This window comes from Amblyraja radiata, chromosome 4, assembly GCF_010909765.2.
Source record: "Amblyraja radiata isolate CabotCenter1 chromosome 4, sAmbRad1.1.pri, whole genome shotgun sequence".
Lineage (NCBI taxonomy): Eukaryota > Metazoa > Chordata > Chondrichthyes > Rajiformes > Rajidae > Amblyraja > Amblyraja radiata.
The window spans coordinates 55,920,089-55,935,550 of NC_045959.1; the positions used below are offsets into that span (position 1 = coordinate 55,920,089).

The window sequence follows — 15,462 nt, forward strand, 5'->3', positions numbered from 1 at the left end:
CAGTTGCTCGATCTCTCTTCTATACTTGGAAGACCAAGCACAAGTGTTCGGTGAAACGGTTGCCAAGTCTACTCTTGGTGTCGCCAATGTGCAGGAGGACACATCAGGATGCAGTAGATGAGCTTAATGGAGGTGCACGTGAACCTCTGTCTCACTGCTGGCGTCCCTGGATGGAGGTGAGGGAGGAGGTGTAGGGACAGGTGTCACATCTCATGCACTTGGTCCAGGGGCAAATCTGTTTCTCCTCAAGATCAAGAGGACATGGATTTAAGGTGAGAGGGTAAAGATTTGATACGAACCTGAGGGATAACTTTATCACTCAGAGGGTGATGGGTATATGGAACGAGCTGCTAGAGGATGTAGTAGAGGTAGGTACTATATCAACATTTAAAAGACATTATGACAGATACACGGATAGGAAAGGTTTAGAGGGATATGGGCCAAACGCGGGCAGGTGGGATTAGTGTAGATGGGGCATCTTGGTCGGCATGGGCAAGTTGGGCCAATGGACCTGTTTCCGTGCTGTATGGCTATAAGGTGTGGACCAAGTGGTTGGGATATGTGTGTTAAACAATTGGGTGCCCATTGTCCAATGTGGAGTTGGGTCAAATGGCCCGTTTCAAAGCTGTTTCTATGATTCTATTGACTCCAAACAACCAGTTTTATTTAACAAAATCTTTATTAAAAATGTCAAATACAGTTTTTCATAAAAGGACCTGAACAACCAAATATTTCTACATCAACCCTTATGGAGTACAAGCTTTTATCTACAGTTTTTAATTAATTTTTTTTTTTTTAAATGACAAATTAATGTCATTCGTTCCCTCTATACAATTAAAAGAAATTAACACATTTCTATAAACAAAGAAAGTTCTAATGTTGCTCAGAAGTGCCATGATATAAAAATACGCTGTAATGGAAAATCACTGTTGATTTGTAGAAAAACAAGATGTAAATGTACCATAAAGAGCCACGCAGTTTCAAAAAGTTGCGATAACATAAAAGTTTGAAACTTCTTTATTTTGAAATTATCATTTAAATGTTACAATGCTTGAAATAGCCCTAATCGTAAGCAAGCAATCTGTGGAAAGACCTATCAGATGATTTCTACAACTTATAGATTTTTTATTTATTTTATATAATATTTGTGTGTATAACCCGTTATGCTGCTACAAGTAAGAAATTGTTCCATCATTGGGACATATGACATTTCAACGTTTAGAGCTTAGAGATACAGCATGGAAACAAGACCTTCGGCCCACCGAGTCCACGCCGACCATCAATCATCTGTTTAATCACCTGTGAGACAGTACGGAAACAGTCCTTTCTGCCCACTGAGTCTATCCTGACCACTGATCCCCACACACTAACACTATCCTACAAACTAAGGACAATTCACATCCCCCCCCCCCCCCGACGCCAATTAACCTACAAACCTGTACGGTACATCTTTGGAATGTGGGAGCAAACCCGGGTCTCTGGCGCTGTAAGGCAGCAACTCTACCGCTGCGCCACCATGCCGCCCATTAATTGATCGATCTGTAAACCTGGCTACATAGGTAGCAGTTAGTAAAAACAGAAAATGCTTGAAACACCTCGCAGGTCAGGCAGCACCTGTGGAAAGTGGAACCATTCACTTTGTTTCACTCCCCACAGATGCTGACTGACATGTCAAATGTTTCCAGCATTTCCTGGTTTTATATTGTGTGTTCCACTCCAAGATAGATGAACAGACCCCAACTGTGCCCGATAGTACAGGTTTGCAGGTTTTGCTAAGTTATTTCAGATGCATCCACCTGGTTTAGTTACCACGTGGCCCTTTAGCAGAAATCCCCAATTAAAGTGCAGAAATCCACCATTGTCAGAGTGAGGCCCAATGCAAATTGGAGGAACATCACCTCAAATTCTGCTTGGGCAGCTTACAACCCAAAGGTCAGTTTATTGTCACTTGTACCAATTAAGGTACAGTGAAACTCAAATTACCATACAACCAAACTAAAAAAAAAGCAACAAAACACACAACTACATAAAAGTTAACATAATCATCCACCACAGTGGATTCCCCACATTCCTCACTTTGATGGAAGGCAATAAAGTCCAACCTTCGTCCACTTCATTCTCCCGCGTCGGGGCGGTCGAAGCACCTGCGGCTTGCTGCTCCCGAAGTCGGTCTCCAACCAGGGACCACGAGCTCCACGATGTTAAAGTCCGCAGGCTCCTGCGGTTGGAGCTCCCGAAGTCGGTCACCAGCAGAGCCCGCCAACTCCACAATGTTAGGCCGCAGTGCGGACGGAGATAAGATATGGAAAAAAATCGCATCTCCGTCTAGGTAAGGGATTAAAAAAAAGTTTCCCCCAACCCTCTCCCCCCGCATAAAACCATATAACAATTACAGCACGGAAACAGGCCATCTTGACACTTCTAGTCCGTGCCGAACACGTATTCTCCCCTAGTCCCATATACCTGCGCTCAGACCATAACCCTCCAAGCTAAAAAACACTAAAGAAACTACATTTAACACATACTATAAAACAACAAAGGAATGGACGAGACAGACTGTTGGCGAGGCAGCCATTGCTGGCACCATCTAGCAGCATGAATTTTGATTTCCCTAACTTCAAGTAACCGTTGCTTTCCCTTCCTCTATGTCCCTCTCCCACCCTAGTTCTCCGTGTAGCTTCACTGTCCTGATTAATTTTACTGTTTGTATGCCTCGTTGTCACCTTCCCCTCATCCAATAATGAACCATTCAACATTTCCTTGAACATCGTCTGCTTTGATCTGTTCTTTTCTCACCGTACCCTTCCATATCTCTAGTCTCCCTCTCCCCTGCCTCTCAGTCTGAAGAAGGGTCTCAACCTGAAACATCACCCATTCCTTCCCTCCAGAGATACGGCCTGTCCCGCTGAGTTATTCATGCATTTTTTTAATCTTCAGCGATATGAATTTTGATTTCTCTAATTGCATGTAAGCCCCGCATTCTCTCCTTCCTCCCTCCCCCACCCTAGTTGTTCTGCTAGTTCCACTGTTCAAATCCCTGTTTCCCATTGTTATCACCTCTTCCCCAGCCAACAATGGGCCATTGTGGGCTCTACCCTTCCTTGTTCATCAATTCCAGCCCTGATTTGTTCTGGCCTTTTCCTACCTCCACTTCCCTCCCCCCTTCTTTCCGTCTGAAGAAGGGTCCTGTCCCGAAACACCACCCATCCTTTTTCTCCCAAGATGCTGCCTGACCTGCTGAGTTACTCCAGCACATTGTGTCTTGCTCACGAGTCCAGCACCTGCAGTTGCATGTGTCTCCCACCCCTTTGTACTTTCCCAACAGCCTGCCACAAATACTGCAGTGTAGAGATACAGAGTGGAAACGGGCCCTTCAGCCCAAAAAGTCAGTGCCGACCAGTGATCCCTGTACACTAACACTATCCTACACACGCCGAGGACAATTTACAATTTTACCAAAGCCAATTAGCTCACATATTTGTACGTCTTTGGATGCGGGGGGAACCGGAGGAAATCCATTCAGATCATGGAGAGGGAGTAGAAACTCCATACAGACAGCACCCGTAGTCAGGATTGAACCTACTCTCCCGCTGCGCCACCGTGCCGTGATTAATTCAAATATACGAATGTTCTTGAGATAGAAGTTTGTAGATACAATAGCATATTTTTCTCCGGAGAAATAGTCGTAGTTTGTATTAAAAGTATCACTCCTCGCTAAAATTGTTCATCTTAAAGATTGAAAACACAAAAGGTCCACATATGCCATTGGTGGCCACTTGTTCCGTTGTCCTGGAGGTCAGGGGACTTCCAGAGTTGTCCATATACGTTGCATCTCCACCACTCATCCACACCAAGAGTTCCACAACTCTACTACTCGATGAGTGAAAACAACACAGAACAGTGCAACCCAGGAACAGGCCCTTCGGCCGACAGTGTCCATGTGAAACTAGAGGCCAAGCTAAGTGAATCTACTCTGCCTGCACTTGATCCACATCCCTCCATATCCATGTGTCTATCTGAAAGCCTCTTAGATGCCACTGTCGTATCTGCCTCCACCGCCACCCCTGGCAGCACATTTCAGGCACCAATTGCCCTCTGTATGCAAAATAATTTGCCACACACATCTCCTTTAATCTTTATCCCTCTCACCTTAAAGCTATTTCTTCTAGTCATTTCATCTGGGAAAAATGGTTCTGGCTGTCTACCTTATCCATCCCTCTCATAATTTTATATACCTATATGGTCTCCCCAAAGCCTCTGACGTTCCTGGGAAAATAAAATGTGTCCAACCTCTCCTTCCAGCTTATGCCATTTAATCCAGGCACCATTCTGCTCCACAATACTCCAAATACTTTCTCAAGTTGGCGACACTGTGGCGCAGCGGTAGTGTTGCTGCCTTACGGCGCCAGAGACCCGGGTTCAATCCTGACTATGGGTGCTGTCTGTACGGAGTTTGTACCTTCTCCCCGTGACTGCACGGGTTTTCTCCGGGTGCTCCGGTTTCCTCCCAAACTCCAAAGACGTACAGGTTTGCTGGGTTAATTAGCTTCGGTAAAATTGTAAATTGTCCCTAGTGGGTGTAGGATAGTGTTAGTTGTCGCGGACTCTGTGGGACAAAGATTCCACGCTGTATCTCTAAAGTCTAAAGACGAGGTAGGTAGTTCTTCGGCCCATCAAGCCAATATTGGCTCTCAGAGCAACTCCCATCAGTGCTAGCCCCTCCTGCCTTTAACTACATCTTTACAGTCACTGATTAATTTGCCAGGACACTGGAATTGGTTGATTAATGGCAGTGATGTCTTGTTAACATCAGGAGCAGCCAGAGGAAACACAGTCAGTGAGACGATGTGACTCCACACATACACCACGAGCCAGCATCAAACCTACAACCCTATAGAGCAGGCCGAAATCCTTCCCTAATTCTGCGCTTGATTAACTTAAATCTAGGATGGTGAAGAAGGCTTTCGCTACCTCCAGTTCCCTCCCCTTTACTTTTAGTCTGAAGAGGAGCCCCGGCCCAAAACATCACCCATCCTTTTCCTCCAGAGATGCTTCCTGGCTCACTTAGTTACTCCAGTATACTAAGATTGAGTATAGGAGTTGGGTCATTATGTTACAGATGTACAAGACATTGGTGAGGCTGCATTTGGAGTATTGTGTTTAGTTTTGGTTTCGGTTTCCTACTATAGGAAGGGGTTTTTTTTTAAGCTGGAGTGTAGGGAAGATTAAAAAGGATGTTGCCAGGACTTGAGGTGCTGAGCTATAGGGAGAGGTTGGGCAAGCTAGGACTTTATTCTATTGTGTTCCCGAGGATGAGGGGTGATCTTATAGAGGTGTATAAAATCAAGAGTGGAATAGATAGGTTGAATGCAGATTCTTTTACTCAGGGTAGGGGGAACCATAAACAAGGTGAGAGGAGCAAAATTTAACGTGAAACCGAGGAGCCACTTTTTCCTTACAGAGGGTGTTGATATATGGAACGAGTTGCCTGAGGAGGTAGTTGAGGCAGGTACTATAATAACGCTTGATTAGTAGGGGTGCCAGTGATTATGGGGCAAAGGCAGGAGAATGGGGTTGAGAGGGAAAGATAGATCAGCCACGATTGAATGATGGAATAGACTTGATGGGCCAGATGGCCTAATTCTGCTCCTAGAAATTATGAACATTTGACAGGTACATGGCTGGGAAAGATTTAGAGGGATATTGACCAAATGCAGGCAGGTGGGATTAGTGTAGATGGGGCATCTTGGTTGGCGTGGATCAGTTGGGCCAAAGGGCCTGGTTCAACACTGTATGACTCCATTACTCTAAGGTATCCATGGTGAAGGGGGAGAAGAATCAGTTGTGTTCTGGAATCACAATGTGATGAATGATTTGAACTTTATCTGTTTATAGCCTGTGGATGTTGCTGGCAAAATTACTTCCTCTGATGATATTCCAATCCAAAGCGATGAGCAGATTGAGGGGAAGTGTTACTCCTGGACTAACTGCACCAACTTGGTTGTCTTTTTCACTGATTTATACATCCCGCTGTTCGATTTACCAATGGTCACGTTTTTCTCGATGGCCTGTTCATTGACGAGGCTGGGATCCAGCGCCTCTCTCCAGCCTGACCTAGTGATGGATGCGCTCTCATGGGATCCCAGAACCGGCCCGACCAACATGTCCAGCATCCCACCCGACCCCACTGTAGCTGAACTTGTCACCACCCTGGTGTTGTGCGAGACCAAGTGACCAGCCGACGGGACAGCGGTCACGCCCTGGGCACCTCCAGAGCCAATGCTAAAGGACCTCGGCACCACCACGTTCTTCTGCAGGACGGGGACAGTCGAGGAGTGAACGCCCCCTTGAAACTGCCCCGCACTGTAGTCAACAGTGGAGTCAGAACTGGCGGACACCCTCTGGAATCCCTCGTGCTGAGATGCAACGCGGCTCAAGTCGTGGACAACCTGGAGGTCTTCCGTGCTGGGCTCAATCGTGGTGGTCACAACGTAGTGTTTCTTCATGGGCAATGGGTTGCCGGCATGCTGGACCCGTTCCCTCGTTACGCTAGACCACGCCACCTCCTCCCCCACAGCCACCTCTCCCACAGCCGCCTCCTGTTGGGGCAGGGGTCGCGGGGAGGTCTCCAGTTGCCAGTGACCGGAGGTGACCACTTCTGAGGTGTCGCTCGACAATCGGCCGCTGCAGATTCCAGCCAGAGTCTTGAACTTCAGGTCCAAGTTGTTCAAGAAGGAATCATCGAAAGGATCTTCCTCCACAAGGCTGCAGCATTCCAGTAAACCATCGTTGCTGTCGGAGCCTTCATTGTGAAAAACCCGCAGAGAATCGCAGGAGGCCTGACGGGCCCATTCTTGGTCAACAGCGAGTAGCCTCTAAAATAAAACACAGGTGGAATACAAAGACATTACCAAATCTTGCACACAGCAGTTTAGTTTAGCTTAGTGGACATACATGGCATGGCTGGCTGGTCTGCAGAGGACATTGAAGTAGGTGGTATTGTAGAATCTGAAGATGATTGTCACAAATTGCAGCAGGATCTTGATCGGTTGGGCAGGTGGGCTGAGGAATTGTTGATGGAATTTAATACAGAGAAATGTGAGGTGTTGCATTTTAGAAAGTCTAACATGGGCAGGACCTACACAGTGAATGGTAGGAGAGTGTTGTAGAACAGAGGGATCCAGGCGCGCAGGTACATAGTTCCTTGAAAGTGGCGTCACAGGTCGATTGGGTGGTCAAATGGTGCATTGGCCTTCATCAGCCAGTGTTGAGTATGGAAGTTGGGAGGTCATGTTGCAGTTGTATAAGGTGCGGCCACATTTAGTGAATTGTGATCAGCTCTGGTCGCCATGTTATAGAAAAGATGTTATCAAGCTGGAAAGGGTGCAGGGAAGATTTACGAGCATGTTGACAGGACTCAAGCACCTGAGGTATAGGTTGAGCAGGCTGGGACTCTATTCCTTGGAGTGCAGGAGGATAAGGGGGTGATCTAATAGAAGTGTGCAAAAACATGCGAGGAATAGATCGATAAACACACAGAGTCTCTTGCCGAGTAGGGAAATCAACAACCAGAGGACATAGGTTTAAGGTGAGGGGGGAAAGCTTTAATAGGAACCTGAAGGGTGACTTTTTTTTAACACAAAGGATGGTGGGTGTATGGACCGAGCTGCCAGAGGAGGTAGTTGAGGCAGGAACAATCACAACGTTTAAGAAACATTTAGACAGGTACATGGATAGGATATGGCCAAAATGCAGACAGGTGGGACTAGCGTAGATGGGACAGGTTGGTCGTTGTGGGCTAGTTGGGCCGACGGGCCTGTTTTCACGCTGTATGACTCCTTGACTATATTAGAGATACAGCATGGAAACAGTCCCTTCTGCCCACCGAGACCGTGCCGACCAATGATCACCCCGTACACTAGTTCAATCCTACACACTAGGGACAATTTGCAATTTACTGAAGCCAATAAACCTACAAACCTGCACGTCTTTAGACAGTTAGAGGGAACAGGAGCACCTGGAGAAAACCCACGCACTCACAGGAAGAACCTACAGATTTTGTACAAACGGCACCCGTGGTCAGGATCGAACAAGGATCCCTGGTGCTGGGAGGCAGCAGTTCTACTGCTGTGCCGCACCATCTGTCAAAATCATCTAGTTCATAAGTTCATTAGATCTAGGAGCAGAATTAGGCCATTCAGCCCATCTGCTCCACCACTCAATCATGGATGATCTATCTTTCCCTCTCAACCCCATTCTCCTGCCTTCTCCCTGTAACCCTTGACACCTTTACTAATTAAGAATCTGTCAATCTCCATCTTAAAATACCCCTTGATAGCCTCCACAGCATCTGTGGCAATGAATTCCACAGATTCACCACCCTCTGACTGACTAAAGAAATTCCTCCTCATCTCCTTTGTAAAGGTAAGTCCTTTTATTCTAAGGTTGTGCCCTCTGGTCCTAGACTCTCCCACTAGAGGAAACATTCTCTCCACATCCATTCTATCCAGGCCGTACACTATTCAGTAAGTTTTCAATGAGGTACCCCCTCATCCTTCTAATCTCACTGGGGGAGTCTTCTCCCATGGGCCGGGGAAGGTTTGTGTCACGTACCTGATCGATGCATTGGTTCACGTAAGCCTTGAGTGCACCGCCTGTCATGCTGAAAGCTTCTGCCTCCCCGCCATGGATACCGGTTTGGTGTTGACCGCGATACCGCGTCGATCTCCCCTGGCCGCGGATGGACATGGAATGGCCCCGGCCCAATCCCGCCTCTTGTCCCATGGACCACCCGGTCCGGTCATAGAAGCTGGTCCTTTCATGGATGCTCTCTGTGATATGAGTGCCGCTGGCTCGTACACCTCCTCCGCTGGCTCCTACACCTCCTCCGCTGGCTCCTACACCTCCTCCGCTGGCTCTTACACCTCCTCCGCTGGCTCCTACACCTCCTCCGCTGGCTCGTACAGCTCCTCCGCTGGCTCCTACAGCTCCTCCCGCCTGAGATCCTGTAGCGATCCACTCCCCATGTAGCCCAGCCACCTCGTGTTCACCCGAACGAGCTATCAGCGGTATCATCTGTATCGGGGAGAACGGTTTTGGTCACTGTTCCCTCTCAGGTTTACTTTAGTTTAGTCTAGAGATACAGGGCCAAAACAGGCCCTTCAGCCCACTGAGTCCACGCCAACCACCAATCACCTCGTCCACTAGGGCACCAGCAAATGGGGGATTAGGGGAAGGCACCAGTAGATGGGGGACTCTACCGCTGCGCCACTGTGCAGATTGGACAGAATGCAAAGCAAAAGCTTTTCAGTGCACTTTTGTACACGTGACCAAAGCATAAACAGAGTGACGTTCCCTCTTCCGCACCCCCTTCCTGGAGTCAAGGTGCGGCGCTCCCTCCTCACAACCCCTCCCGGAGTAGGGACACGGTGCTCCCTCACGACCCTTCCCGATTGATCTCGCGGCGTGGAGTTCCCTCACGGCCCCTCCCGGTGTCATTGCTGTGGCGTTCCCTCACTGCCCCTCCCGGCGTAAATGCGAGACCCTCCCTCACTACCCTTCCTGAGCGATCCCGCGCTCCATAACCTGCCCTCCCACTGTCGTGGTGCGGAACGGAATGGTTGGTGACAAACCGTATCTACTTGTCCTCCTCCTTCGAAGTCACTTTGCCCCAGGGTACCGAAGCCGCCGTCTTTCTCAGCGAGCACAAGACCTTTCGGCCCGCCCAGTCCGCCACCACCACACTGGCAAAACAGCAGCAGCAGCAGAGGGAGCACTGAGGAGAGCAATACCAACAGCTGAGCAAAGGTTAACATTTCTAAACACTTCTAAACACAACAAGAAGCTTGGGCAGCTCACAACCCAATGGTATGAATATTGATATCTCTAACTTCAAGTAACCCTTGCTTTCCCTCTCTCTCTCCCTCACCCTAGTTCTCCGACTAATTTTACTGTCCTCCTGATTAGTTTTACTGTTTCTATGCCTCGTTGTCTCCTTCCCCTCAGCCAACAATGAACCATTCTACATTTAATTGATCATCGTCTGCTTTGATCTGTCGTTTTCACACCTTACCCTTCCATAATTCTAGTTTCCCTCTCCACTGACTCTCAGTCTGAAGAAGGGCCTCGCCCCAAAACTCATTCCTTCTCTCCAGAGATGCTGCCTGTCCCACTGAGTTACGCCAGCATTTTGTGTCTAACTTCAATAAAAAGACAGAATGCAAATCAAACGTTCTTCTCTGTACCTTTGTACACGTGACAATAATAAATCCAAATCTACACCTAAAAACACATAGCGATGGAAGCCTATAACGTTAGTCAGTGAGGATGTTGCCAGGACTCGAGGGCATGAGCTATAGGGGGAGGTTGGGCAGGCTGGGACTTTATTCCTTGGAGCACAGAAGGGTGAGGGGTGATCTTACCGAGGTGTACAAGATCATGAGGGGAATAGATAGGCTAAATGTATAATCTTTTACCCAGAGTAGGGGAATTAAGAAACAGAGGCCATAGGTTTAAGGTGAGAAGGGAAAGATTTAATAGGATTCTATGACAAAGGTCAAAGATGAAGGTCATAAGTGTTAGGAGCAGAATTAGGCCATTCAGCCCATCAGGTCTCCTCCGCCGTTCAATCATGGCCGATCTCTCTTTCAACTCCATTCTCCTGCCTTCTCCTCAACCCCTGACACCCGTACTAATCAAGAATCTGTCAAACTCTGCCTTAAAAATATCCATGGACTTGGTCTCCACTGCCTTCAGTGGCAAAGAATTCCACAGATTTACCCCCCTCTGACTAAAGAAATTCCTCCTCATCTACTTCCTAAAGGAACATCCTTTTATTCTGAGGCTGTGGCCCCTGGTCCTAGACTCTCCCACTAGTGGAAACATCCTCTCCACGTCCACTCTATCCAGGCCTTTCACTATTCGGTAAGTTTCAATTAAGTGTCCTCTCATCCTTCTAAACGCCAGCGAGTAGATGAAAGGACAGAAAGTGTAAAACAAAAGGCTTGAGTAGTTGTGAATCATGAAGCTAGAGGCTTGGTAGAAGGGGAGGGGGAAAATAGGTGTGAGTCCAGTGAGGCACAGGGGAGAGTGGGTAGAATGAACATTAACAATTAAACAAGGGAGCCCATTGTTCGAAGCTTACGTAGCAACAGAAACAGAGTGAAGATTATCAGGGCGATGGCAGAACTCCCCAGTACGGCCTTCGACTGGATTAATCTTTCCGTCAAGCAACGGGTGACACCAAAGCATTCCGACACCTTGATATCCAGGTTGACGAGGTGGCCGTTCCCACCGTTGTCCTCCACCCACACTGGCACGGTGAACAGTCCAGGGTATAAATCTTGTTGTGGGACCAGTTCCATGCTGGTTGCTTGAACAAAGAATAAAAAAAAACAATGTGAGTGTTGGTGGCTTGTGTCAGCATAAACCAAGAGTCTGAAGAAGGGTCTTGATCTGAAATGTCACCTATCCGTGTTCTCCAAAGATGCTGCCTGACCCGCAGATTTACTCCAGCATTTGTGTCTGTTCTTGCAAACCAACATCTGCAACATGATTCACAACTACTCAAGCCTTTTGTTCCTTGTTTCAGCACAAAAACAGGTTTAGTTTAGTTTAGAGATACAGCACGTAAACAGGCCCTTCGGCCTACCGAGTCCGCGCCGACCAGCGATCCCCGCACATTAACACTATCCTACACACACTAGGGACAATTTACATTTATACCAATCCAATTAACCTACAACCCTGTACGTTTTGGAGGGTGGGGGAAACCAGAGTATCCGGACAAAACGCATGCAGGTCACGGGGAGAAAGTACAAACTCCGTACAGACAGCACCCATTGTTGGGATCGAACCCGGGTCTCTGGCGCTGTAAGGCGGTAACTCTACTGCTGCACCACCGTGCCGCCCGGTCACCGTCATTCACCCTGTCCACACCATTGGCACGGTGGTGCAGCGGGAGAGTTGCTTCCTTACAGCGCCAAGGACCGGGGTTCAATCCTGACTACAGGTGCTGTCTGTACGGAGTTTGAACGTTCTCCCTGTGACCGCGTGGATTTTCTTCAGGTGCTCTGGTTTCCCCCCCACATTCTAAAGATGTACAGGTTTGAAGGTTCATTGGCTTTGTTAAAAGTTGTAAATTGTCCCTAGTGTGTGGGATAGTGCGGGGATCAAAGGGCCGAAGGGCCTGTTCTTGCGCTGTATCTCTAAACTAAAACTCCCTGCAACCGCCACTTTCCTGGGAAAACAATTCAAGTCTGTCCAACCTCTTCCTGTAGTTAATACCCTCTAATCCTGGCATTATTCCTGGTAAATGTTCTCTGCAATCTTTCCAAAGCCTCCGCATCCTTCTTGTAATGAGGCGACCAGAACTGCATGTAAAAGTCTAAATGCAGCCTGACTAAAGTCCGATAAAATTGCACCTTGATGTCTGGACTCTTATATTCAATACCCCGGCCTATGAAGTCAAGCATTCCATTTACCTCACTCTATCTACTTGTGCTGCCACTTTCATAGAGTTATGGACTTGGCTCCCGATCCCTCTGTACATCACTACTATTGAGGGTCTTGCCATTAATAGTAAGATTAAACGAGAACTTACCAGTTTGAAGTTTGATCTTTATTTTATGTGGAGTTACGTCGAGGGATTACGTGAAGACCCCGCCAGCACGCATGCGCGACATTCTTCAAAGCAGCGGTGTGAAATCACAGACAACAGTAGATGAAATAAACATAGTAAGATAAGAATAACTAGAATACCAGTTGACCTTTATGATAGAGGGTGGGCGTGGAGGGCACGTAATCCCTCGACGTAACTCCTCATAAAATAAAGATCAAACTTCAAACTGGTAAGTTCTCGTTTAATCTTACTATTTTACTTCAGAGTCACGTGAGTGACTACTTGAAGATTTTAAAGATCTGTGATTTCATGCCGTGGAACGAGTCCATGCTTCACTCATTGCCGTAGTTGACCAAAGGAGGAAGTATGTTATCGTATTCAGACATAAATAATGATAATAGTAACCTCCCTCACCCGGGAGGAACTATGAACAGAACTTAACATAGAGTTGGTAAATACCCCCGATCTGACAATGGGTTAGTACTAAATGTGTGAAATATCGCTAGTTTGACCATCCTGCAACCGCTAGGATGTGGTCCAGCTAACTTCCATAACCCTACTGCTGAGGTTGTTGCAGCCTTGGTGGAGTGACTTGAAATGTCAGTATTTACTCCTGCATAAGCCAGACCCGTAACCACCTGGAGATGGTCTGTAGTGATACCTTCTTATGAGGCTAGATGTAACTAACAATATTGCTAGTTCAGAGTCTCTAAGGCTCTAGTGATCTTAACATTCTGGTGTGGATGTGTGACCATACACAATCGAAGGTTCATGGGATATGTAAATATCTAGTTTGAGACCTGGTGCCCCTGGTCTATTCTGCTTGACTAAGTCATAAACATAAGTGTTATTCAGCCTGCAGATATAATCATCCTGTCCAGTCAACGTTTATGCAATGACTGGACCCATTGCCGAATTATGTTATATAAGCATAGAACAAATACCTCCCATCTCCTTATGAGGAAATACTGTTATTTTTTGGTGCTATCCCTGTGATCTGCAGCGAGCACGTTCATGGTTGGTTTAACAACCCGAGCTGTAAGAACGGACTTCTCATAGTCTGTAAGTCAATGAATTGATTATATCATGCTGAGGATGGTTTCCTGCGTCACGGCTAAACCAGCCCATTTGTGTCTAGAAATAACCATATATTGTTCTATCATTCCCCACATCAGTGGGAATCATGGCTGTCTAAGCCCGGCAGGCACTATGAAAATGCCTGAGGCGGGAACTTGCTGAATCTTGCAAACCCGTCTGATGAGGCAGAAATGGAGGAAGACATAAAAGAACATTCCTCCCTAGTGTAGCGAGAATGTAACCATCGCTTCCGATATGCCATATATTTTTATTTTTATTTATTTTTTTGCAACTAGTGGTTGAGCCTGGATGCAAGCATCTTGGTCTTTAATGTTCACAATGTATTGTAATACTTTGTGATCCAACACCCATATTGTGTACCCTAATGAGGTTTAGGTAAACTATCACCGGATATTTTGACTTGTTTGCATCCATGTGATTAACATTTACCACCACCGAAGTGGATCAACTTGGACTAGAACATGCAGATTAGGCATATTTGCACAAACCAATAATCCACAGAATGCACCCAATGTCTATAGGTAGTTGATACCATATAACTGAAGAATTGGTAACTCTCCCATCCACCTCTGTAACTAGAGATGGTATGAGCAATTTCCCATCCTGAGCAATAACATCAGTTTGTAATTTAACTGAAGATTTACTAATGAAAGGTTAGTGGAAAGATGCTGAATACTGTTCATCCACCATGGTGATTATGGTAGTTTCAGCTAGGAATAGCATAGGTTGGTAACAATGACCACATGGTACTTGAGGGCTTACTTCTTTTGCATGCTGTATAGTACTGATTGTGCAAAGGCCCAAATAGCACAGCTGAAAGCCAATATAAATCGTCAATTACACTTGACGGACAGAAGGTTGCTTGATCAGTTTTGTTACGGGCTTCAATTAATTCCAATCCCTTACCTCAGGGCGGAGTCCCAGACGATTAATAGAGTTAAAGGTAAATCCCAATAATCAATAATTTCAGTTGGTATCAACTTAAATTTAACTGGACAGATGAGAACCCAATTTCTCAAATAGGTTTTGTGGCTGATGCAGCCAAATTAGCAAAATACAGCGTTTAAAATATCATCCAGATAGTTCTTAACAATATTTTTTAGCTCTGAGCAGCCGAAGCACTAGTTTAGTAGTCAGTAAATAACCTGGGAGCTGAAGTTAGCCTATTTTGCAATGTTTTTAACTGTATCAATGCCCCATCCAGTTAAATTTCAGATATTTCTGGTGCCCTGTGAATGAAAACTGACCCCATGGAAATTAAATAGTCATGAAATTTCCTTTTCAGAAATGTATATACTGCACATGCGAGTTGAGCTTGTTGATAATGAACAGGCCACAATAGCGAGCCTGCCTTAAGAGGCAACTCCAGCCATATTTCCGAGACTGTCTCGCTTGTGTACTGTGCAGTATAAACTAATCTCATCCATACAAACAAAGTGTAAATATTACCTTCTTATAAATGGTCCACAACCCCACGTTTCGGAAAGAACCAGACCCACCTTCCGTCATGGTTATCGGTGGTTTTATGGTAAGCCCAAAAGGCCCCTGATGCGGGTTCGATTTCTGTCCTTGATTGGAGCGTAGGGTTGCTGGTGTATGTGGACCCCATGTCTTTCCAGGTGCATGGTATCTCCCAGCCGGCACCTGTTCCTCGGCACATGCTTCCCAGTTCAGAGTCAGTTGCCAACTGACCCCTCGCACTCACCTTCACAGAAGGGAGTTTTGTAGGCAGCCCTGAAAAAGGT

General features: G+C 46.6%; 1 protein-coding gene across 1 annotated transcript in view; it reads right to left on the reverse strand.

Annotated features, from left to right (window-relative positions):
- Nucleotides 1-5,655: 5,655 nt before the first annotated feature.
- The window catches only part of LOC116972128 (desmoglein-2-like), an 82,879-nt gene continuing 73,072 nt past the window's right edge, over nucleotides 5,656-15,462 (reverse strand). The window contains exons 13-16 of the mRNA XM_033019486.1: nucleotides 11,144-11,371; nucleotides 9,633-9,775; nucleotides 8,614-9,075; nucleotides 5,656-6,875 (exon numbers count right to left, since the gene is read on the reverse strand). Coding sequence (XP_032875377.1) covers nucleotides 5,973-6,875; nucleotides 8,614-9,075; nucleotides 9,633-9,775; nucleotides 11,144-11,371 — 1,736 coding nt within the window. The 3' untranslated portion in view covers nucleotides 5,656-5,972. The remainder of the gene's footprint in view (nucleotides 6,876-8,613; nucleotides 9,076-9,632; nucleotides 9,776-11,143; nucleotides 11,372-15,462) is intronic.